The sequence below is a fragment of the Athene cunicularia genome, assembly GCF_003259725.1.
Source record: "Athene cunicularia isolate RWA chromosome 9 unlocalized genomic scaffold, athCun1 chr9_part1, whole genome shotgun sequence".
Lineage (NCBI taxonomy): Eukaryota > Metazoa > Chordata > Aves > Strigiformes > Strigidae > Athene > Athene cunicularia.
In genome coordinates, this window is record NW_020799110.1 from 27,025,712 (window position 1) to 27,052,898 (window position 27,187).

The window sequence follows — 27,187 nt, forward strand, 5'->3', positions numbered from 1 at the left end:
CCCACTAGATCTGCCAAAGCCCGGGAAGTGACAAAAATATTAGTACAAGAAATAATTCCACACTTTGGGGTCCCAGCAACTATATCCCCAGATCGAAAGTAGTTCAGCAAATCAGTCACCAACCAGGTATAGACTAGCAATTTCACATTCCTTATCGTCCCCAATCTAGTGGCCAGGTAGAAAAGATGAACCATTTGATTAAACAGCAAATAGTGAAACTTAGACAAGAGTCAAACCTGACCTGGCCCCAGGCTCTCCCTCTGGCACTTTTGTGCATATGAGCAAAACCGAGGGCCAGGGAAGGGTTGAGCCCTTTTGAAATGTTATATGGCAGACCTTAAGCGGTACAGAAAAGAACATCGATGCAAGATGGGGAGGAAACTATGATTTCATACATGATAGCATTAAGTAAGCAACTCAAATTAGGAAACATATATTTGGAACTCGGGGTAGAGGGTTAGATGGGCCTATACATAACATTCAGCCTGGAGATTATGTGTGTTAAGTCTCTTACAGAAAAGACGTTGGAACCACAATGGGAAGGGCCATTTCAAGTGCTACTCACAATGTTTACGGCCATCAAGATTAAAGAATACTCAGCCTGGATTCATCACACCCGAGTAAAGAGGCCCCACAAATCCCCATGAAAGGTTACACAGAGTCAGCCTGGAAGACTACGCTTCTCATGATAAGTCTAATAATCTCCTTTCCCCAGATACCCGGTCAAAGGTTCACTGAATGGCCGTGGTCCCAGGTGTACATTGGGTATACTGGGAGCATGGGTATAACCAATACAAACTCAACCTTGACTTTAGCTACTGTAGTGATGCAGGGAATAGAGGTGTATACAAAAACTGAATGGAAAGACGTCAATGGAGTACCACAATTATAAGGAACAGTAGGGTAAAAGATTAGAGTAGGGTGTCGAGTAATGAATGAAATCACCCATTAGTCAGTGCGTCAGATTACAATATCTGAGATCAAGATCTTAAATCCCAAATATATTGTGTCAAGTATTGGTCTTAAATGTGATCCAAAAATCTAGAATGCTAGTATAATTTTACTTTGACTCAACCTGCTATCTCTGTGACATGTCTCTGGACTAAGGATAAACTAGGGCTATCCTTTAAGTTTAACACAGTAACTACTCTAGTACAACTTGGCTAAGAAAAAAGGGAAATGCCTACCGGAAAAGACCACAGAGGGACCTAACCAGAGTATTAGGAACCGAATTAAGAGTGTTAAATTCAATAGATTCAGAAGTAATAACAAAAAAATTAGCAGCTACTGCAAGGGATATATCAAAATTACAACAGCCATTCAAGTCTTCACTATCAGCATTAAGGGTACATCAATGGGCAATGTCAAAAGTAATGCCAGATTGAGAACAAAAAGAAACAAAGGACCACACACTTATTGCTGAAACCTTGAGAGCGTTACAAGGTGATATCACCGTAGCTCTAAGTTACATACAAGCCCAGTTATGTATGCAAACTGTAGCAGAATCTGTAATAAGGGAAAGAGAGGAGGGTACACTTCCCACTGAAATTCGAAAAATAATTTGGGATAGTGCCACAGAAAAAAATTACAAACATGGTGGAATATGGTCATGCAAAATTAATCACCATACACCCCACTGTAAGTCTTGGAATCAATTATAATAAGACTCCGCTATACCCCTTTGAACATAAGACCTGGACTATGAATACTGGTAATAAATAACAAGCAGTAGATCTCAAACCCTGTATCATGAAAGAACAACAGGGATTTATATGTAAAAGTAATACCTTACTAAGCCAGGATACCTGCTTAGATACTGACCAAAAGATTTGCCACTTTAAAGCACGCCCCAATGTAGATTTGAGGACCATTGTTGTCTATACTGGAAAAGGATGTGCATGTTTAAGGACACTGTGTGACACAATAATCATAGATGGGCGAGAGAAGAAATTGATACAGCATCTAAATTATTGTATTTGTAATTTCACCATCATCCTAGGATGCGATTTCACTTATTCTGCCCCAGTAGTTACACATTCCCTCTTGAAAAGCAGACTCAGGGTAAAGGTACTTCCTGCCCCCATAGGCTTAAATGTCAGTCATATAGAAAGCCTATTAAAACACCCAGACTTACACCGGATACCGGAATAAGTTAAAGAAAAAGGGCAAGAAACTTTGCTCACAACCTTTCATGATAGAGAAAGGATAAAAAAGGTCTTAAAGATAGTTGAGCAGGAAGGGAAACATAATTGGTGGGATACACTCTTCGAATGGTCGCCGACAACTACTGGAATCTTAAACACTGCCCTTCACCCAGTGGTTGCTTTATTAATATCTGTAGCAATCTTGTTAATCCTTACTGTAGCTATATATGTATGAATCTGGAGATTTACAAAACGCTTGCAAGCTATGTATGATGCTTTATATCACAATCCAAGCTTTAAGCAATACACTAACTAATTTGTAGGATAGTACTAACATATTATAGGGCAAGGGAAATAGATTAAGAAGTAGATGAATAAGTAGTAAAAGAATTTACTAAGTAAGAAGAAAAGGGGGGAATGAGACAGGGAGTCTAAACAATCTTAGATTGATGGTGCAAGGCCTGCGCAAAAACAAGGGGAGGTGTATGGGACTGTTCGAAAAAGACATACCAAGTACTAATAACATTGCTAGGTGATTAACTCCTAGCCCAAAGAGAAGTCCCTCCTAGTCTTTGAAAAACAGACAACCCCAAAACATTGACCTGGAAGAAAGCCAGAGAACAACTGAGGCTGCGCAGAGCGACAGGGAGAAAAGTTCATCAGCGAAGAAGAGGAGGAGACCTGATTACCATGAGAAGCGAGGGGAGGCAGGGGTAGACTATGTATATGTATAGACGTTTTATGAATATGCACTATTTTGTAACATATAAGCCGGACGAGAGCTGCAAACGATACGCATGCTTGTGGTGAAGCAATCCCCCATGCGCCCAGCGCTAAATAAACATACCCACTTTATAACCCCAAAAGTTATAGAGTGATTTCTCCGCAAAACACCTGTGTCGACACATCACCCCAGAGAGAATTGAATCAGTCAACAGGACCCACTTCCGAAACAACCTCATAAATGCCTGGGCAGAAGAACACATCATTGAATGGGTCTACCATATCCCCTACAACGCACCAGACTCTGGGAAAATCGAGCAATACAACGGACTGTTAAAAACCACATTGGTTGGTAGGACCTTCAAAGACTGAGACGTGCATCTAGCAAATGCCACCTGGCTAGTCAACACAAGACGATCTGCTAGCCGATCTGGCCCGGCTCATCCAAAACCTCTATGTGCTGTAGATGGGGATAAAGTCCCTGTGGTGTGCATGAGGAATATCTTTGGGAAAATGGTCTGGTTCAGTCCTGTGCCAGGCAAAGGTAAAGGCAAACCCATCCACAGGATTGCTTTTGCTCAAGGACCTGGGTGCACCTGGTGGGTGTTGCAGGACAATGGAGAGGTCCGATGCGTACCACAGGGGGACTTGGTTCTGGCTGAGAACATGCCGTGAACTATGCTGTGCCTTTCTAAATTATTATTTTGTTATTGTTAACTGCTAATTGGCAGCCGGGCATGATGCAGATGGTATAGAATAAAGGGGTGGATTATGTCCTGGTTCAGCTAGGATAGGGTTAAGTTTCCCCAGCAGAGAGAGAGGGGGAAGGGATCTCCAGCCAGGTTATTCATCCCATGCTGATGTCAGGTGCTGTGCGGGAACTATTTCCTTGGTAGTCTTGGTGGCAGTGAGCTGTTCCATGACTATTTGTAATATTTCTCTGTATATCGTTTCTCTTGCTTACTGTTATTGCTGTTTATTGTTGTTATCATTGCCACTGTTGTTGATCAGATTTTTTATCACACTGTTGTATTAAATTTCTTCTTATTTCCACCTGGGGTTTGTGCCTCACTTCCAGCCTGACTGGCTGAGGGTGGGGGAGGGGCAACAGCAACGTGCTCTCCAGTCCTGGCAGAGCTTAAACCGTCACATCAGTCCTGACATTATTCATGAATGTAAAATGAATATGAAGAAAATGTCAATTATTATTTGTAGTAATTCTCAACAGTAGATATATGGACCCATGGTGATAATTCAAAGATTTTACAGATGGAAGACATCGTTCGAATATTTAGACTCCCTACTGAAAATATTGACTATTGAATTTGATGCTTTGCGCAGGGGTCATGTCAGAAGTACATTTACTGTAAAAGGACAGCTAGTCAAGAAAAGTAATCTCTTCCAATTTACCATAGTACTAGAAGTCCTGACCACTTTTGCTTTCTTATTCTGAGAAAGGTATAATGTGTCCTGAAATACAAGTAATGCAGAATGCAGTGGCTTCTTTGAATATTTGTGCTACACTTGATCCAGATATAATGTTCTGATTTCTAGTGAGATGGTTCAGCGTCAGAGAGAAATATGAATATTAATTAAATTCCATTGTAAGAAAAGCCTGCTATTATGACCAGATTTGACTTTCCATGATTCAAGTTAGATTCATTGGTGGGAGGTGTCAGTAATGGAGGACAGTTCATGTGACACACATCATCTTGTCTGGAGTGTAATGGAAAACTTTTGTAAATTTGTGACTGCAATGGGTGGATTAATCTTTATCTACAGTACTCTTTCCAGTCACAAAACCTAGTTATTGATGCCAGTGACTCTGATTATTTACCAGATACAAAGTCCTTTGACCAGTCAGAGAGTTTTAAAAGAAACTTGGGATAACATAGCAACACAGATCCACAGGAGGAGCTTGTACTAGATAACTCCTAGAGATAGAGGAATGTGAGTAAAGAGGGAGAGGTTTCTGGGAATAACTACAAGGAATGAGATAAGGAGAAAATCAGGACTCCAGTAATGGAAAAAAAGAATGGATTAAGAGACCCTATGCATCCCTACGGTCAATGGTATAATTTTTCATATACCTCAGTTGGGAAAGTTAAATAAAAGTTCTTCATAACATGAAAGAAATGCCTGTATATGTATATGTATATGTATATGTATATGTATATGTATATGTATATGTTATATGTATATGTATATGTATATGTATATGTATATGTATATGTATATGTATATGTATATGTATATGTATATGTATATGTATATGTATATGTATAATCTGTATGCATGCATTTAGATATGTATGGCCTACAGCCCTCCCTATCCTGACATATATAAAAATTTTCTGAATGTTAATATTTGACAGTTGCAAACTGTGCTACCTCTCCCCATTGTTTTGTGATAAGAAAGATTGCATTTTGATACAGGCTGGGAAAATGTGGTCCAGGTCACAGGCTTCTGATGGTATATATTTATTGGCTAGCAAAAATACAGTACGAATATCTGTTGAAAAGAGTATCTATGGCTGAGGAAAATGTGTCGTGAAGATACTTTGCCTTTTTCATTACAAGGCAATCTGTACATAGGTAGAAAAACATCCCAGAAAACTCCAGACAGTCTGTCCTCAATATGTATACTGAGATTGTGACAATGACTAGTTTCTAAATGTCTTACCAAGCTGCATTGCACTCGTCTTCCTTACTGTCGCTTGTGTTGTTGCAAACACAAATCCACATTTAAAGCAGCCATTACTGAGTGGCTTTACAAATGATAAATCACAGAAATTTTGTAACTAATATACTTGACCCATTGAAGTAGTATATTTAGATGACATTATCTACCCTTAAAAATTAAGATAAATGTAAGATAAATAATGAAACCTGTGCTCTACAGTTGTTTTTTACTGTATTTAGCTGAAACTACAAGGTATGTGCTTAAATGAAACTGAAATCCTGCCGATTGTGTACATATGAAGCACTTATAACTTGTTCATTAATGTTACTGATGAGCTTTTAGTGCTGTTATCTTTTCTACCTATGATAATATTATATAACTCTAAACTTAAAGGTCTTTTCTCATTCCCTCATTTTCCCAGAGAGTTTTATTTCATTTCATTTTGCTTTGAGTGTTTTTATTTCTTGATTCCACTAAACCTTTTAATAATTTGGACAAATATTTCTGCTTGCTTTAAATCAGTAGTGTAAACCAGAGGTGTGCAAGCAACCTAATGAAAGGCAGCTGTCTGATATTATATCATGCATTCCTAGTCGCAGGTATGATCACAGTAGAGTAAGAAATAGTTCTGTGCACTTTATGAATTGGGTATGATCTAAGCCAAGATAGTCAGGGCAGGACTGATAATTGCTGCTGGAGGCAATAGCTTCCTTCCTTAATAGTTTCTTCACTGGATGTTAAAGGTTTGTTTTTCACTGGAATAATTTGCCTGCCTCAAGTTGTTTGTGTCTCAAAAAAATTATCAAAATAGGGCTTGAGGCACCAGAAAAAGAGCTGATAGATGATGAATATTTGCAGTGCAATTCTTGGTGCATTTAAATTATACCATTTTGAAGACAGGATTGTTAGTACAGTAGTTTTAAAATGAAGAAACTTTAGTGAAAGATACCTGACCTGCAATGAACAGAGCAGCAGTCTCATCTCAGGATACGGGAATATGTAACAAATTTTAATATGTATATTAAATCTTCCAGTACTGATTCCAGTTCTTCATATGCAATTTCAGAGACTCGAGTGTGAGACAACCCAATCCATAGCATCAGCATGCTGTTTCTAATGCCATTCACCATTAATTTCTCCATTGTTACTGAAACCATTTTTAGACTGCAGTTTTCAAGATTAAGAATTCTGTGACTTTAAGTACCGTAACAAAGATAACATCTACTTTTCAGAAAAAAAGCAACATTAACAACAAAACCTGTTACCTGTATGTTAGTTTTTATAATTGTAAGTTTTGGAAGTAGCTTTTCCAGTTCTAGTTATGTGTATAGTTGCAAAGAATTCTGTTAAACAGACTGAATTTTAAGCAATAGTTAATGTTCTGTCTTGAAACAGAACACTTGGTGCACTGACAACAGAAGATGTCTTGAAGCAGAATTTCTCTTATTACAGCCAAATCAAGTGTCAGATGTAATCACAGTATGTAGAGGCTCAGTTATTGACAGTGATCAGTTCATAGATAGCTCAAGTCTGGCATGCTTCATCTAGTGGTGGGCCTGTATTTGAAGCATCAGGAAAGTCATCCAGTTAGCCATCTCTTTGATAGTGCATTGTAATTCACAGAATCACAGAATCATCTAGGTTGGAAAGGACCCTGGACATCATCTAGTCCAACCGTTCTCCTAGCACAGTTCCTACCTACAGCATATCCTTAAGCTCCAAATCAACCCTACTCTTAAACACCTCCAGGGATGGGGACTCCACCACCTCCCTGGGCAGCCAATTCCAATGCCTAACAACCCGTTCTGTAAAGAAATGCTTCCTAATATCAAGTCTGAACTTTCCCTGGCGCAACTTGAGGCCATTCCTTCTTGTCCTGTCCCTTTCTACTAGGCTAAAGAGGCTCAAACCCAGCTCTCTGCAGCTTCCTTTCAGGTAGTTGTAAAGGGTGATAAGGTCTCCCCTCAGCCTCCTTTTCTCCAGACTTAACAATCCCAGTTCCCTCAGCCGCTCCTCATAGGACATGTGTTCCAGACCCTTGACCAGCTTTGTAGCCCTTCTCTGGACATGTTCAAGTATCTCTATGTCCTTTTTGTAGTGAGGGGCCCAAAATTGAACAAATTCATCAAGGTGCAGCCTCACCAGCGCCAAGTACAAGGGCAAGATCACTTCCCTGTCCCTGCTGGCCACAGTAATCCTGACACATTGATACGTTTGTAAAATCAGGTTATATAAGGAATACAGATAGTAAGTTGTTGTATAAGGAAAGGGATAAATGGCTGTATTTCTAAAATCTGTCTTCCCCATCCTTCTTATTCATTCTACCCAGTGCGCCGGTCCAAAGCTGCAGATGAGGAAAGAAGCCACAAAGCGCGCAGAGCCCGGGATGAATACCGACGACAATCCTTGCGTGCCATCCAGAAGGGAAGAGTGGCTGGCCTGAGTAATTTGTTCCAGGGGACAAGCCTGAATAATGATCAGGAAATAAAACTGAACAATAGTGGAAGTCCTTTGCTGTCCCTCTCTGCAGCATCCAGGTTGGTTTGTACTGGAGTGACTTTGAAATAGTTTTCTGTTGAAGTGCTCCTTCTGCAGTCCTCACCATTTTAACAAGTTCTTCTTCAGTTGCTGGTAATTAGTCTTGCTCTTTCAATATGACCAGACAAAGAATGTTTAAAGAAAAATGAAAACAAATTGAATACTTAATGTAAACTAAATGCCATTTATTTTTTAGACAGGTTTCTTAGAGTTCAGAGAGAGAGATATGAGTCCTTCAAAAGTCAGTATTAGATTAGTATGCAAGACTGTGATATGGAGAAGTCAAATGAACGAATTCTTAGGCAGTTCTTAAGCCTCAAGCCTAAAACTGCCTGCTGCTTTACAGCTCTTTAAAATATTTTACAGAGAGCTGTCCTACTCCTAAATTTCAGAGGGTTTAAGGTATTTTCAGGCAAAATCAAGTGTCTTTGGTGTTTATTCATCTGACTATTTAGGAAGCACCATGAATTGCAGAAGAGGAAAGAATCCAAACTGGCAGATGAGTGCTAACAAGCTGACTAATCACTCTTCTCCTCATTATTTCTTATACCATTAATTTGGCTTCATGTGGCAATAAAGGCAATTTGAGCACAGTCAGGATGTTAGCATTAAAAGCTGAAAAAAAAATCGCAATAAACAATATTCAGGCTCAGAAAGGAGAGTCCCATTACATTGTTTTTCTTTACTTGTCAGTATAGTAGCAGAGAGAATCAGTTCTTCATTGTTTGGAAATATATTCTGATTTGACAAGGTCTTTGCTCTACTGCATTGAGACACAGAAATCCTCCAGTTTCTGTGGGAGCCAAAACTCCCAGTTTCAGGAGGAATCAGAATTTCACTCTCAGAGATAGCAGGATCTTTAAAGTTACCATCAAATCAACTTGTCAAAGGAATTCTCTCATTATTTTCCAAACTACTTAAAGTCTTCTTCTAACTGAAGTAATAAAAACACTAGTAAAAGTGGCAGGTTTTGAAAAAGATGGTCTGTGTCTTTAACCTCAGGTTCTGAGCTTCTGAAGTGAGGTTATTTACTATAGAAGTTGGTGGTGCTAGGCATGATCCCTTTCAAAAAGGACCTGAAAAAAGATCTGAAAAATATTGTGATCGTTATCCAGCTCATGTTCAGCACTATTTGTCTGATTCTAAGCTATGCCTATATTACAAAAAGCAGGCAGTATTTATTTTTCTTATCTCCTGAGGCTCCTCTTTGTCTGTTGTCCTAGTTCAGCTAGGATAGGGTTAAGTTTTCCCCAGCAGAGAGGGGGAAGGGATCTCCAGGCAGGTTATTCATATCACGCTGATGTCAGGTCCGGGCATGGGAGAGTGGGAATATTTTCCTTTGTGGCTTTGGTGGCGGGAGCATCTCGAGTGAGCTGTCTGTAACCATTGTGGTATTTCTCTGTATATCTTTTTTCTTGTTCACTGTTATTACTGTTTACTGTTGTTATTCATTGCTACTGTTGTTGTTCAGATTGTTTATCACACTATTGTATTAAATATCTTCTTATTTTAACCCGGGGTTTGTGCCCTACTTATGTCCAAGGGTGGGGGAGGGACAATAGCAAAGTGGTCTCTGGTCCCGGCAGGGCCTAAACCAACACGTCTGTCCATGTGAAGATATTGTGAAGATATCAAGACAAATAAAAGTTGCTTTAAACATGTACTTTAATAATAAATGTACATAAATGTATATAATTGTCCTGGTTCAGCTAGAACAGGGTTAAGTTTCCCCAGCAGAGAGGGGGAAGTGATCTCCAGCCGGGTTATTCATACCATGATGACATCAGGTCCTGTGCGGGAGCACGGGAACTCTTTCCTTTGTGGCATTGGTGAGGGGAAGCAACGGGGCTGTCTGTATCCACTGCTGTATTTCTCTTTATATCTTTTGTCTTGTTTACTGTTATTGCTCTTTATTGTTGTTATCATTGCTACTGTTGTTCAGATTTTTTATCACACTCTTGTATTAAATTTCTTCTTATTTCAACCCGGGGTTTGTGCCTCAAATCCAGCCTGACCAGCTGACGGTGGGGGAGGGGTCACAGCAACGTGGTCTCTGGTCACGGCAGGGCTTAAACCACCACAGCCTTAATTGGCACACCAACGTGGGGCACAAGAGGGCTGAAATAAGAAAAAAAGGGACAGACCCTGACCAGAGTGTGATACAGCAATCTGTTGAGTGTAATTTCTCTGTTTGTATTTGTATTTGTTTGATAAGAAAATGTTTGCAATGCTGGCACACTTGCTTGTCTGGTGGGGCTGGATTTATCCTCATATCCAGTGTATGATCCCAGTGCTGGCGTTATTGGTGGAAAATATATAAAGGGTCTTATGTTGTTATATGGGCTATAGACTGCTTATAATGCCTTTGTATCACTGTGTGGAGGGGCGGGCAAGTACCTCTTTGCTACCTGAGGTTTTGTTAGGGATCTCACCCCGTCTATGGGTGAGCCAGGGGAAGAGATCCTCTCGACTTTGGGGAGTTTCAATTATCCTTGGAGCCTTGGAGCCAGTGTGATCGTGGCACAATGCCTTCTGAATGTCTGCCTGATTTTGGTTTTGGCCATGCGGCACTTCACTAAGAATATCAGTGCCTGGAAACCTGCCCCGAGGTCAGATATTAGTGAGTGGCAAGGGGCGTGGGAAAAGATGGACAAAGGCCTGAGTCGGTAGCACCTCCAATGTTTTGGAATTTCACACCCAAAGGAAATGCAGACCTCTGAAAAGCTGATGGAGTGCTTAGAAAGGGTGTGTTACCAATCTGCCAAAACCCAGGAGAGACAACTCGCTGCAAAGTGTTGGGGACTTGCCCATGCCTACAGTGTCCTTTTTAATATCACCCACTGCTCTCAAGGGGGAGAAAGGGCTGCAGGATCTGAGAATGAACTTACTGGTACAGTATCTGGGCCTGGGGAAAAGACAGAGCCAGCATCACTCGCATCCACCAGCACAGCAACTGAGCTAGAGAGCCAGCCAGTGCCGGTATCAGTCACCCTGATACAGAAAACCAAATATACCAGAAAGTCAGCTCGCAAAGTGGGGGATGGGGATGAGCCAGGCCCATCAAGGGAACAGGAGGAAGGGCCAGAGGTGATCATCTGATCTCTATCCCCAACTGAGCTGCGAGATACGTGGAGAGATTTTGTCCGCCTGGGAGGAGAGCAGATTTGCACCTGGCTGCTCTGATGCTGGCACAATGGAGGTAGTACTTTTGAAATGGAGGGGAGAGAGGCCAAGCAGCTGGGATCTTTGGCCAAGGATGCTGGCATTGATAAGGCAATAGGGAAACAGACTCAAACCCTCAGTCTTTGGAGGCGACTCCTGCTTAGTGTAAGGGAGAGGTACCCCTACAAGGATGATATCCTATGTCAGCTAAGCAAATGGACCAACACTGAGAAGGGCATTCAGAATCTCAGGGAACTGGCTGTGTTTGAGATGATCTATGATGATCTGAATGATGAGCAGTCATCCATGGACCCAGATGAGTCCCCTTGCACACACCTGATGTCGCGAAAGTTTCTGAAGAGTGCACCAGAAGCACACTCAGAAGCATTGGCAATAGTGTCCTGGTGGACAGACACCCACACTCTAATAGTGGATGGAGTGGTTGGCAAGCTCCGGCAATATGATGGAAATATCCCTCCATCTCCACATTCATGGGTCTCATCTATGGAGGAACTGTCTCAGAGGGTCCAGAAAATGGAAGAGAACATGTCCTACACTCCACTTGCACGGGATGATGTCTCAGCCACTGGAAGTAAAAGTTTCCCCACCCAAGACAAAGGCAGCAGAAGGTACACACCACTAGTCACCCTGTGGTATTTCCTCCACGACCATGGGGAAAACATGAGGAAGTGGGATGGACAGCCCACTGCCGCACTAGCTGCACGAGTAGAGAGGCTGAAAGGGAAGACTATCACAAAAGGGGAGTCCTCCAAGAAAAGTGCAGCTCCAGTGTCCAGTCAGAAATACACCAGACAAAATAGAATGGTCAGCATAATGTCTGACCCTCTTGAGTGGACCAGTGAATCATTCTTACAAGAAGTGAGTGATGCTGAGCAGGATTAGAGGGGCCCTGCCTCCAGCCAGGTGGAGGAAAGGGAAAATCGGATTTACTGGACAGTGTGGATCCGATGGCCGGGCACATGAGACCCACAAAAGGGTAAAGGTTTGGTGGACACTGGCACACAGTGCACCCTGATGCCATCGAGCTACAGTGGGGTTGAATCCATTTGCATCTCCGGAGTGACAGGGGGATCCCAGCAGCTGACCCTATTAGAAGCTGAAGTGATCTTGACTGGGAAGGACTGGCATAAGCACCCCATTGTGACTGGCCCAGATGCCCTGTGCATCCTGTGCATAGACTATGTCAGGAGAGGGTACTTCAAAGACCCAAATGGGTACTGGTGAGCTTTTAGTGTATCTGCCCTGTAGGAGGTTGAAGAGTTGTCCACCTTACTGGGCCTCTCAGAGTGGTGCTTAAGGTTGAGATGCAACGAGTGCTGCTTGCTACCAAGACGGTGGCAATAATACACCAATCAAGACTCCGTGGTCCCCATCCATCAGTTGATCCGTCAATTAGAAAGCCAGAAGATGATCAGCAAAACTCACTCACCCTTCAACAGCCGTCTATGGCCAGTGAGAAAACCTAAAGGTAAATGGAGGCTAACTGTGGACTACCGTGGCCTGAATGAAGTTATGCCAGCAATGAGTGCTGCAGTGCTGGACATGCTTGAGCTCCAGTATGAACTGGAGTAGAAGTCGGCCAAGTGGTATACCACGACTGACATTGCAAACGCGTTCTTCCCCATTCTGATACCGCCAGAGTGCAGGCCACAGTTTGCTTGCACTTGGAAGGCATCCAGTACACCTGGAAGTGATTGCCTCAGGGGTGGAACCACAGCTCCACCATTTGCCATGGACTTGTCCATACTGCACTGGAGAAAGGTGGGGTTCCAGAACACCTGCAGTACATTGATGACGTCATTGTATGGGGGGGCACAGCCGAGAATGTCTTTGAGAAAGGGAAGAAGATAACTGAAATACTCCTGAAGGCCTGCTTTGTCATTAAGCAAAATAAAGTTAAGGGGCCTGCAAGGGAAATTCAATTCCTAGGAATAAAATGGCAAGATGGGTGTCGCCAAATCCCAATGGAGGTAATAAACAAGATAACAGCCATGGCCCCACCAATCTCTAAAAAGGAGACTCAGTCTTTCCTGTGCACTCTGGGGTTCTGGAGGATGCACATCCAGGACTACAGCCTGATTGTGAGCCCTCTCTACCGTGTATCTTTTAAGAAGTACGATTTTGAATGGGGCCCTGAGGAACAACACTCCTTTGAACAAATTAAGTGGGAGATTGCCCAGGCAGTAGGCCTCGGTCCAATCTGGGAAGGGCAGAACATGCTCTACACCACAGCCGAGGAGAATGGCCCTACCTGGAGCCTCTGTCAGAGAGCACCTGGGAAACCCGAGGCCGACCTGTAGGCTTTTGGAGCCAGGGATACAAATGCTCTGAAGCTAATTATGCACCACCTGAAAGGAGATACTGGCAGCATACAAAGGAGTTCGGGCTGCCTCAGAAGTGGTTGGCAATGAAACACAGCTCCTCCTGGCACCCTGACTGCCTGTGTTGGGGTGGCTCTTCAAAGGAAAGGCCTCCTCCACACATCATGCAACAGGTGCCATGTGGAGTAAATGGGTTGCGTTGACAACACAACAGGCTCAAATAGGGAACCCCAGTTCCCAGGGATATTAGAGGTAATCACTAACTGGCCAGAGAGCATAGATTCTGGGATTTCACCAGAACAGGAGGTGACACGTGCTAAGGAGACTCCACCATATAATGAGCTGCCGGATGAGGGGAAGCGATATGCCCTGTTCACTGATGGGTCTTGTCCCACTGTGGGAAAACATCGACGATGGATGTTGGGGAACGGCTTGTAGAGAGCAAGGCCATGGGTCTCTGCAGAAGCTGATTGCAGCCATCTGAGGTAAACAAAGGAAAAAACCCAGGGTACAGTTATGCTAACAAAGAACTGTTATGTTAACAAAAAGAGAAACTGAGGTACATTATGACCTTGTGTATGATAAAGGAACATCCTTGGGAAAGAAAGCAGGCCAGAAGAATGAAGGTGTTGTGACATACCTGAAATGCCACAAAGGGCTGGGATAGTATAATGTAGCCTTTTACATGTATCCAATAGATTTGTGAGTAGTATGCATGATTATTGTAGAGTGCTTATATAAGGTGTCATTTCTTTCAGTAAGGTTGAAGCTTGCTCTATCATTCACATTGAATCGGCTGCTTGCTTCCTCCACCCGCTGCAGATGGAAGGCTGCTGTATTGAGTCCCACACGACAGGTCACTGAAGCTGCTGAGGGACAGGGTAAATCGAGCCAGTTTGCAGAGGTGAAAGAGGTCCAGCTTGCCTTGGATATTGCTGAGCAGGAAAAGTGGCCGAGGCTCTATCTCTACACTGATTCATGGGCAATGGCGAATACCCTGTGGAAATTGTTATTGCAATGGAAGAACAACTGGCAATGTAAGGGTAAAACCATCTGGGCTGCTGAAGGATGGCAGGACATTGCAGCCCATGTGGAAAATCTCGTGAAGTTGTGCCATGTGGATACCCATGTACCCAAGAGTCTGGCCACTGATGAACATTGACAAAACCAGCGGCGGACCGAGCTGCTAAGATCAGAGTGGCTCAGGTGGACTTCGACTGGCAGTGCAAAGGTGAACTGTTCATAGCTCGGTGGGCCCATGAGACCTTGGGCCACCAAGGTAGAGATGCAACATACGGGTGGGCTCGAGATCGAGGGGTGGACCTCACTATTGACACCATTGCAGAGGTCATCCACGAATGTGAGACATGTGCTGCAATCAAACATGCCAAGCGGGTGAAGCCCCAGTGAAATGGAGAGTGATGGCTGAAATATAGATATGGAGAGGCCTGGCAGATTGACTACATCACTCTGCCACAGACCCACCACAGGAAGCGCCACTTGCTCTCAATGGTGGAAGTAACCACTGGATGACTGGAAGCTTACCCAGCACCCCACGCCACTGCCCAAAATACCATCCAGGGCCTTGAAACCCAAGTCCTGTTTTGACACAGCATCCCAGAGAGAACTGAGTAAGACAACGGGACCCACTCCCAAAACAACCTCATAAATGTCTGGGCAGAAGAACACGGCATCCAGTGGGTCTACCATATCCCCTACCATGCACCAGCCTTTGGGAAAATTGAGCATTACAATGGAACATTAAAAACCAATTTGAAAGCACTGGGAGGTGGGACCTTTAAAGACTGGGTTATGCATCTAGCAAAGGCTACCTGGATAGTCATCACAAGAGGATCTGCTAGGCGAGCTGGCCCAACTCAGTCGAAACCTAGATGGGGATAAACTCTCTATGGTGCACTTGAAGAATATATTGGGAAAAATGGTCTGGTTTAGTCCTGTGCCCGGCAAAGGCAAAGGCAAACCCATCCACGGGATTGCTGTTGTTCAAGGACCTGGGTATACCTGGTCGGTGATGCTGACAATGGAGAGGTCCAATGTGTACCACAGGGGGACTTGATTCTGAGTGAGAACATGCCGTGAATTTTGCTGTGCCTTTGTAAATTGTTATTTTGTTATTGTTAACTGCTAAATGGCAGCCGGGCATGACGCAGATGGTATAGAATAAAGGGATGGATTATGTCCTGATTCAGCTAGGATAGGGTTAAGTTTCCCCAGCAGAGAGGGGGAAGCGATATCCACGTTGCAATGGCAACGTGGTCTCTGGTCCTGGCAGGTCCTAAACCAACACAACAATACAACTTCTCACACCTAACACTGGTATGGTAAAGCAGATGTATATCTAAAATGTTATTTTGCCAGTGACGTGGGATGTCAAGGAGAAGATACACAGTATGTTGTTATTTACCACCACTGTGAGACAGATATTTTTGCCTCAAGGGAATGTGGGTGCAGTGTTATGTTTGAGTTTTTCAGCATCAAGCATAGCTCCAATAGTTCTTGCCTTGCCTTGCCTTGTCTTTTAAAAGTCACATGAAAATAATATTATTTTTGTTGAGATCTTTCTTATAATTTCTATATAATTTAGAAAGATTTCATTTGATTTTTTTCCTGCCATCTTTCATATTCTGCTGAGTGTTCTCTTCCTGATGAAACCTTTTGGCCTGCTTACTTTTATTCTTTTGCCTACTGTGTTTTACTTTTGAGGTTGTATTTCTTTCTTCTTGCTCTTACTGAACAAGACCAACCAGTATTGTTTTGTTTTTTCAAAACTAAACTGAACTACAGAGAAATGAGTTAAGAAAACAGAAGGGATTGTAGGGCCATGTAATTTAAAAGGTTTATTGTTTCTTTATAGAAAATATTCAAAAACAGAAATAAGAAACACGTATGTAGTTTGGTATTTTTAATGTGTGTCTATAACTGAATTCTCACTGTCTTCCTTCACTCATGGTTGTATCTTCAAATTTTATTATGAATATCAGCCGGATCTACTCACAGGTGTTTTTGTTATTTATCAATAACTGTTACAGTCACTGTGGGCTTCATCACTTGATATCAACAGAATCAATCACTAGTTTTAGCAACAGTAAGAGAAGCTGAGAGAAGGACTCAGTTGCATATCATCAAGCAGGGAGCATCTATATTTTTGCTTTTATTATTTTTCTAAAGAGCACCTTGCTGTCATGAATTGCAGAACTCTGATTTGTTTTGAGGGTTCTTGATTATCTTGCAAATTAGATTAACACTGTTTTATGACTTCTGAGCTGACATTCTAATTTTAGTAATAGTTCTCCGTTACATTGTCTAGAAAAACACAGTATTAACTGGCAGCTCCATGGCAGTTGGAATAGGAAAACTAGAAGCATATAGCCAGCTACTGGACTGTGCACTGTGAATTATGTGTCTCACCAAATGAAAGTGAAATTACAGTACAAGTAGACATACCCACACTATCCTTCATCCTGTCTATCTAAAGAAGAACAATGATGAAGATCTGGTAATTTGTGCTAACAATTTGAGTACCCAGAAACCCATGGGATTTAAAACTATGCAGAAATCCATTGTAAAACCTCCCTTTTTCTACTGCTATCAGCATAAATGAGATTGTATGCTTAATTGGAATGCAGTCATACTTTCACTCAATAGAATATACCCTAGTCCTTACTTGGGGAGTAGCTGGATGCATTTCCCACATATTTTACCTGATTTGCCTCCTGCTAGCCAAAATAATCTAAAATACATAGAAAGTAGTAGAAACAGTGGGTAGGGAATGCAAATGGAATGTAAGAATTTAAATAAAACATTCCCTCTATCATGATCAGTGCTTTGGATACACAGCCTATTATAGCTGATTCTGATTTAGAATTTCTTGCCAGTGAAAAGGAATAAACTCTCAGCAAAAAAAAAACCAAACCAAAAACTTTGCTTGTCAATATGTACATTGGAATAAAAATGAGGTGGAAACGGAAAGCTGGCTGAAATGTCCATTGCAACTTTCATGGCAAAATGTTTTTCAGTTTAAGTGCTGTGCTTAAGAAAATGTTTGAGGTTCCATTACAAATGTAAAATCAAAATATTCTGGTTTCCATAAAAACTCAAAATACTTTACAAATTTTAAAAATTTAAAATTGTTCAGTAAACTGTACTGAACAGCACTTTTCCTGACCATTTTGTAGCTGTATGGTTTTGTAATTATATAAAAAAGAGACTAATATTTATATTTTCTCTTGTTTTCATACACTGCTGATTCTCTGTGTGACTCTTCTGTAATTATTTGCCTTTCAATGCAGTAACATCTGGGAGCGTCCTTCTAGACCCTTTTCCCGAAATGTCATAATTCGCTGGTTCAAAGAAGAGCAAATTCCTCGACGTGCTGGGTTTGAGAGGAACACCAACAGGATTGCTCAATGGTTTCATGGTAATATGCTGATCCTTCACTTCCTATACAATTGAGCTGCAAGCATATGCTCAGGCAAAATAAATCTTGCCAGCTTTCATCATGAAAAGGAAGTCTACTGACACTGTGAGATCTAGTGCCTGTTCTAAAACAAGATTCTGCATAATTCCTATTATTAGCATATGATTTTCCTGTTTTCTTTTAACTGATTAAGTAGACTTATTTTTGATTCATGCCACCAAAGCATTTTTCAGGAATATTTTGGCCTATATATACTTGTTGTAAAATAGCAAGCCAAGCAGGAAGAATGAGACCAAGACAGGGTCCAAAAGACAGGACCAAGACAGGAGTCCAAAATGAACTAGCGAATACCATAGTGATATGATTACATGAATGACTGACATTCATGTTTCTGCTTTACCTGATTTGCAAGAAGGACTTAAACACATGTCTGTTTAATCCCTGTTGTACTTTTTAAACTGGAGTAGCTTATTTCTTGCTTTCTTTTGCAAACAAAAATTATTGAAAGGTGTTGATTTTTCTCAGAAGGACTTGGGAATGTATTAATTTAGGCAGTTTTCATGAAATGGGGAAAACAATTCTTGTTCAGATCCATAATTTGCTGTCTCATGTGCTGGAGTTCCTAGCATCTCCGAGGCTTTTTCTCTGCATAGCATTTGCTACGCAGCTGAATCTTTGATATCAAATTCACAGGTAAAAGATCTTATTTTTGTAGGTACTAGCAATGATCTTGTATTTGCTAAACATGAAAAAAAGAATTCTGGTTTAAGCTGACATAATTGAGGGACTGGAAAGACTTAAAGTTAAATCTCAGTATTTTTTCATTGCTGCTTTTGCTGAGACTGATATTTCTCTGTTCAAAGCACTAAGCTGACCATGATCCTTTTTTCATGATTCTTTAAGCATAAGATGAAGTTTTGTGGCCGTTCTAAACTGAACCAGACAAGGAAGATTTTGTTGAAGATTTCAGAACAAGTTTAATATTTCATATATTTCAGATTTCTTTTTATGATATACAAATCCTCAAATGTTCAAAGACATCAGCAAGCTGCTATTTCATTGGCTTAATTAGTCAAAGACACTGAAGTCAATAATGAATAGACTGTAAATGCTACATGCTTAAATTTTTTATGAACAGTGATGCAGACGGGTTTTGTTTTCTTACAAAAGACATTTAGTGTGGTTTCTTTCTGAGAGGCAAACTGATTAAAATTTCATCTGTGGAAATTTTTCAAAAGTATTTTCAACCATGATCTTTCTGTGTGGTCCAATGGTAGATGTTTTCTGTTCTTGTGGGAAGTTTACGTCCATAAAAATTGACATGAATCGTTATAAACATAATTCATGCCTTAAGAAAGCATCTGGGCTTGAGCTAATACCTCTGTAGACTTTTTCCTAACTTCAGTGGCTTTTGAATTAGTCTGTTACTCACTGTAAGAATTGAGGAATACATGATTTTTTTTAGTTTCTCAGATCATGCGGTTCATATCTTAAGAAACTGTGACTAACCAATGACATTTATAAAAGTGAGCAAAGTACTTCATTTGTCCTCCTCCCACTCAAGAAGCCTGACAAAGATAATTAAGATAGATTCCCAGCACAAAGTTCAGTGCTTTTATTTGCAGACCCACACAAATGCTGCTTAGGTATGTATTTGTTTGGTTAGCTGCTTTAGCTTCTGCAGCTCTGGTTCTGCAGCTCATCGTAATCCTCAGTGAACAACTCAGCTGCCTTGTAACTCTTCTGGAGTGGTGGAAGCTAAACATCAGGTTGTTACAGATGCAGTAGTCAATGTTTGGTAGTGTTAAGGGGTATCTATGTTACATTTTGTAATGTAGACAAACTGAGGAAAAACAGACAAATAAACAAGAACAAAAATATTAGAAAGTATTGACATGCTTGAACTTTTGTTTTGTATTTACTTTTTTTCCAAAAAAACCCCACCCCTTCTTCATTGAATTGGCCTCCATTTGGGGGCCAGAGGAGATGGGAGAGGGATAGTAACCAAAAAACTTTTGATCCAGCCAAACAATTTTTATTTTTTATTCTTTATTTATTTCTCATTAAAATACAGATTGTGACTTCTATTGTATAGTCATATTTAGGATCTTCTGTGTTATTGTATTCAGGGAGCTAGCACATATATGTTTTTTGTGTGCGAACAAAAATACAGCAGAACGTATCTGACGTATAAGAAATTGGTATTACAAATGAAAGCCATTCTGCAAAGCCCAGTATCATGGCTAACCGCTTGAGCCAAATGGGCAAAAATCTAATCATCATTTGGATGGGTGGATGTTTCTATGTGGAAGGAACTGCTGCTTAGTATTTAATGTTGTCTAGTATTATGATGACAGGTTCTTAAAACCTCGAGTATCTCTCAAAACAAGTATAATTAAGTCCTTCACATCCTTGAGCAACTTGTGTATTTTCTTATATCCCAGTTTTGGACCATAAATGAGAGGATAATATTGTGCCTCACATTAAGGGTATTTTGAATTCAATGCACTAAGAGATCTATTACAGCAGTACTGAAAAGGCTGATATTAGTTTGTTACAAAATTACATGTTTTTGCCAAGGTCAATAGACCTTTGCTTACCTGCTTTGACTGTCATGTTGCTCAGCTTTTTAGCTAAAGTTAAGTGTTAGCCAGTTCACTGTCTTCAAATTGTACTATGGAATATGACATTTTCTAATTATACAGAGATGAAGGTTTGAGACAGATGTGTTTGGCTAAAATAAAGAAGTCCAAATAATAATGCAAAAATGTTTTTACCTTCATATATTTGGCATATTTCCCACATTAAGTCATCAAACTGACCTGGATTCTGTTTTAAAAGACATATTGTCTTGGGCATTTTCATGATATTTGAAACAGGGTAATATACAGCATATTTAAAGTACCTGAAATTTTCCTTTTATCTTCATTTGAAGAATCACTACAAAATGTTTCATTTGAAATGGAGTGGTAAAATCTGTAGTAAAGTCTTTTCAAATCTGAGCATTTCCTTCCTTATTCACAAAAATCTACTTCTTAAACGAGTGTCAGGGTCAACTTCATCCACCTCTACTTGTATCTTGAAATTATAATCAGTTATCTGAACTCCACTAACATGGTTTTAGTTCATTTTGAATAGGCTTTATGTTTTCATGATTAAAAAGTTAACATGTTAAGGATACAAACTGTAATGTTCAGCTGAATTTTTGATGTAAATTTTATAATTTTTAATATTTTTAAGTAAGAGATCCTGGCCAAAAATTAGATAATTTACCCCTTCAATACAGGATATTTTTTTAAGTTTGTAAAGAAAAAAAATGTTATTTTAAAATATTTTAAATGTTATTACAACCTAAAATCATCTTTAATCCCTTCAGAAACCATTAAATTAGATGATCTTCACTTCATTTGGATTGGGAAGCAATGAACCTTTTTTTTAAGTGGCTTATGCTCATTTAGTGGCCACAGTGCAATAATGCTCAGTTCTCAAATTGCTAAAATAAAGGAGAGTCAGAGCAAGCCATTAAGGTGGAACTGAGACTATCTTGGGATATAAGGTAATTGGTGTCTAATATGTTTTGTACAAAATTCAGCTGTTTCTTTTGTGTTATTTAATAGTTGCCTTAGGTTTGAGTGAAAATAATTATTTTCACTATGAAAACTAAGAAATAGGTCTTAGTTTAGTTAAAGGTAAATATCTGACTTCTGATAACTAGGAAGTTAATAATCATACTATGTTTTCTTACCTGCTAATTGATAAACATAGGCAGATGAGCCTAATTTACAAGTGCATCCTAATGTTGTATCAAGATGTGTGGAACTGTTTTATAAATCTGGATTTAAAACATGCTTTCCCAAGTTCTCTGTTGCTGGTACATTTAGAAGCTGTGAAGTAATTTGGTGTTTAGGATGGGAGGGGAGGTCTATCTCTCAAAGGTCTAGGAATGGAGACACTCTCATTGTTTTGGCCAAGTTTTAGCTTTGATCTGGAATTTTCCTTTTAAACCTCTGTGTTACCAGCCTTCCCTCTATGTTGAAGAGTTTTGCCAAACTCTTATCATAGACACTAGCGACTTGTAGTTTTCAGTTTACTGCAGGCATAGGACACTGGGAATAGAATTCCACATGGCAACAAAACTAAAGGCCTCTTCCTCCCGTATTTAACAAAAGGATGCTGGTGGCTGAAACAGATAATATTTCCATTTGTCTGATTTATCTTTCATTTGTCCTTTAACTTTTCTCTTTTGCCTGAAATTTGTTTTAGCATTTTTTTCCATTCCCACTGTTTTGACTTTTTTTTTTTTTTTTTTTTTTTTTTTTTTTTTTTTTTTTTTTTTTTAACTTCACATGTTAGACTTTTTGGTCTTACATATTCTGTTCTGCATTTGGTTATTTTCCATTCAGAACATAGGAGAGTGTTGCTGTTTGTAGGGGGGGTGCGTCTGATCTCTAAATATCTCCCCAGCATTAGTTGAGACCAGCGTTTTATGACCATTGATGTTATTTGTCTATGATATAAAAGGAATCTCTCAGATGTACAGTGAGTATAATGGGATATGAGAAAGTGAGGAATTTATTCATTGCCTGTCTGTATGTTTGCTAAGCATCTACTGTAGCACTATCAGGTCTCTACTTCCCTTCAGGTTGAAAGAAAAGTTCAGAGACTGATATCACAGACCTGGAAACATGAGGTAGTTGCCCTAAAGGTTGTACCTTCAAAATGTAATTTCAGTATCCTGGTTCCTATTGTGGAGAACTATTTTATCAGAGGAAGTCAGATGGCAGTGCAGTTACTGGTTAAGGGAGTGGCAAGTGGTGAAGAAGCCGATCAGAGAAAGCTGAAGGATGGCTAGAAAAATGCTGACAGAAGAGGCAGCTGAGTAATCCCTGAGGTCAGGGGAGCCAGGGAAGACAATTTTTAGTTTAATAGGGTCAAATTATTTTGCATATGTTGCAAATGTTTATATATCAAGGCTCAATTCCAGATGGCTAATATTGATTTCAAAACGAATCTTGTTTTCAGGAGGAAAAAGGTCTAGCAGACCTAAATTGAGACAATGGTTCTGCAAATCACATGCTCTCAAGAAAGAATTCAAGATTTAATATGTCTGAAAATCTACTAATTTTGAGTCCTTGAAAAGCAGTGGCAATGCTGGGCATGTTGGTATAGCTGAACTGTGAGAAATATAAAATATAGCTTGTACTGTAATATTTTCTAAGGAACACAGAAATGGCAGTGGTTTGGTTTGAAAAACATCTAACAGTGAATACAGTTTGCTGCTTTGAACATAAAACCACACTTTTTTCTTCTGCTGTTGAAGAAGAACCTTCCAGTCATTCAATAGATGCATGTTAGGAAGATAAAAAGCAAGTGCTGTAAATCCAGCAGAAGTACAGCCTTCTTGATATTGATGATCTATTTTCTAATTCACTGCGTTATCATTATCTAGCTTTTACCTCTATTCATGAGAGTTCACAGACAGATTCTTTGGTTAAGTAAACTGAGCCCAAGGGTCTGGGATCTCTTTTTCCATTCTAGTATTGTTGATGGGGTACTTTGTTGGGGAAAAGCTACAAGATCTTGTTAAAAATCTCCTGAATTCATTGAGAGCTTTTCCACTGTCTTCCACAGATCTCAAAAGATGCCTACAAAAAATAGCTATATGCAAAGCTTGGTATCTAAAACATCCTGTGATTGGGAAACATCTGGAATGAATCAGAATTCGTGACTCAAATGATAAAACCAGCTAAAATAAAAGTTGTCAGTTACGGTGTCCCTCTTCACATATTTGCAGGACAGCTGTGTGTCTCTAATTTATGCACATAAATGAAGAAGGAGAAGTAGCAGATTTAAAAAGTTACAGAATATAAAAATTTATTTTGAACTATTATCTGGGAAAGATTAAAAATATTTTCAAGATGTTAGATTTAGAAGAAACTATGTCTTACTCTCTTTATCAAAAAGGTGGATTTTTCTACTCTGCCAGCCTGTTCTCAAAGAGAGAGAGCTGATGCAATTATGATCAGGAGTTTGAATATCTGTAGACATTGTGACTTGTGACTGCTGCAGGGATACACTCAGGTCAACACAGGCTGTTAGTTATTGCCACCCATTTGATTTTATGTAAAACAAGTACCCCAATCTGTGGATTTCTCCAAAAACCATTGTTAGGAATGTTACTTTTGCTGGGAATCTTGGCAGGAAGAACAGATATGGAACAAGTTTGGACCCCAAATTATGCTCCCATCATAACCCTGCATTAGAAAATGGGTTGAGGCATCCTGTAGGCCTGAATGAGGAGGATGCACTGCTGTCACCCCTATTGTCCCTGTTCTGTTGTTAAACAGGGCACATTAACTTCCAAGGCTGCTTAATCCTGTGCTTTTCATCACCACTGAATTCAGACACAGAGATGAATGATATTCATATCACAGTGGTTATGCAGGATGAGTGAGAGCCCTCTGTTACATTAAAAAAAGGGGTTGCTAAACACCGAATGGGACAAATCACACTGGAAAATCTGTGTCTAGCATTTAAAGGATTGATGATATGGTGCTCTCTGGTTTTACACCATGGCCTTTAAATAGTAATAATACTGTAATTTTACTTTACTTTGAAGTAATTATAAATCAGTAATGTTTATAACCTACACATATAGGTTTTATTTGGGCACTATACACTAACCAGTTTGTTCTTGCAGTTTTATATATGTTCTCCATGGATATATATTCTCCATGGGTGGATTTACACACAGTTATTAGAGCTATGATCATCTGTTTTCTTGCAGTGAGATGGAACGCTATATTTTTTATATTTCCAGAATGTATTCCTATCAAACATCTACTGGATGTTCTGATAGTATTTTTCAAAAAAGTTTGGAGTTAAGTGGTTAGATCCTGTGGTAGATTCTGCTACTTGGTTATGGATGTCACAAGACAAGTCAGACCCATAACATATGACAAGACCTATATAGTTCATCAGCTCTAAATCAGTTCTCAGCTTCTTCCTTAAGAAATGAGGGGTGTTTGCTGTTTTCTAAGAAATAAGATGATCCTTCATATACTGAGTCATTCCACTTAGGTCATAATGATTGTTTCAGTCCGTCAGTTCTTTTGAAGGCTCTGCAGTTGTCTTTATAGTGCCTTTACAGTTCCAAAGTGTCTACAGAGACAGGTTATTAGGAAACAAAATACATGTTTTAGACTCATGGGCCCCCTTGGAAAGGAGCAGAGTATCAAAGTGAGGTTATGTGATCTGTATCATGCTGCAAGGAGAAAGGAAGAACAAAGAACAGGAGGGAAACTGTATAATGAGGCAAATGAATAATTAATGTAAATTGGCTAATTGCTAAAGTGAAATGAGCTATCTTATTCTTTTACAATACATTGTCCTTGACTGCTTTTTAACTGGAAGCTATATTCTAGAGATTAGGCAAGTTCTAAAGATAGAAGGCAGCAATTTTTTCTGAACAGGTGTTGTAGACACTAAAAATGAGATATAATAAAGAGCATGTGACTGCAAAGGGGAAACAAGTTTGGTGAAGTGATAATGGTTTCATGGATACAAACAAGTCAGGTGCAGTGACCATACAGTGCACTGTTACTCAAAGATTTTAAAAAAAAAAAAAAAAAAAAAAGGAAAAAAAATCCTTTCAAGTTCCAGTTTATGCCACAATTCTTTGCATTTGTGAAGAATATGCACCAGCTTTTTCATAGATTTTACTTCCATGTGAATTTACTGATCTCTTAATAAAAAAATATTTTGCTATGAAAAATCAAATTGCTTTATCTGAAACACTTTAAGATCATCTTCTCCATGTGCCACTATTAGAGCATGACGTAGTGAGCAATTATGATTTCATTTAATAGGCCATCGTGGTAGCTTAATGTATTTACCTGTAATTTTATATTACAATTCTGTGTTCTGTCTCCTTATTGAACTGGACCCTATGTGAATATATTTCTCTATTACTGCAGCTCCTTCAGTAATCATTTCTTTATAACACTACATAAAACAAAAAGGGAGGTATTCCTGAACAGAAAGCTCCGCTGTTGGTATTTGGAAATGAAGAATCATTTATAAAAACCAAGTGATATAAGAGCATGAGTTATTTAGAAGAAATCATATATAAAGACTTGAAATAAAACCCTTACAAAGAAAATATTTTAAAGAAAATTATTTTATATAAATATTTTAAAGAAAACGTTAGAACCAAGTAAAAAGCCCTGACATCTACAAAGGTTTTTTATGCTAGGACTGGAAGAAATTATAATGACTATTTATGGTGACCAAAGCAAATTCAGAAGGCCTTGTTCATCTTGTTCCTTTGCCTGTACACTTAAAATAACATGCTTTCTGTTTTACAGGCTTTCATATATAATTTCTTCATCTTATACTAGACTAAGTCATATTTATTATCTGCACTATTTTCTGTTTAAAGAGCAGCAAATACTTGCAGATGGCCTTCTTACTGCTCCTTTGGCCTTGCTATGCAGAGTATTGAAGCTGCCATCCTATTGATCCAGCCTCAAGGCAAAAGTTTACAAGTTATTAGTTTGACAGCTCCTTTGAAATAATGCTATTTTCCTGATAAGCAAACACAACTCTCTCAAACAGGGTATCAACAGGTACAGTGTGTGGTCATGCAGTGGGGAGAAGTATGTGACTGTGCAGAGTTATGTTTCTGGTTTAGCTTAACTCCTGTCCAACCCAGTTAGGAGCAGATTGTGACACTTAAGATGCTTTTACAACAGGAGATAAACAGTAGGAGATGATAGTAAATTCAAAGGGAAGAGGTTTCTGCGAGTCTGTAGGCAGAGTAGGTATGTTTGTACATACTAGTACCTGTATGTACAGCTTTACCATGTAATGCTGGTATGGAGGCAGAATGGAGTGTGGGAAACAAAAATTTGCCCTTCCCCTGCAAAAGTTAAGGGAATTGACAGCTCCTCCTTCCCTCTTGGATTTCAGAATGGGACTGTGAAATCACTCATGAAATTTTTAAAGAGGTAAAACTCCCAAAAAGCTATGCAGATTAGCATGCTGATAGCAGTGGCTCTGACTGGATCATACCCTACCTCTCTATTCAAGCTTAGCATCTGTAATATAATACACAATAGTTCTTAACCCATGACAGGGAGGACTCAGATCTAAATTGT

At 39.7% G+C, this 27,187-nt stretch overlaps 1 protein-coding gene across 1 annotated transcript in view; it reads left to right on the forward strand.

The window, feature by feature from the left end:
• Nucleotides 1-27,187, forward strand: part of SH2D4B (SH2 domain containing 4B) — a 98,356-nt gene that overhangs the window by 34,248 nt on the left and 36,921 nt on the right. Inside the window, exons 5-6 of the mRNA XM_026854668.1 lie at nt 7,879-8,086; nt 17,902-18,029. Coding sequence (XP_026710469.1) covers nt 7,879-8,086; nt 17,902-18,029 — 336 coding nt within the window. The remainder of the gene's footprint in view (nt 1-7,878; nt 8,087-17,901; nt 18,030-27,187) is intronic.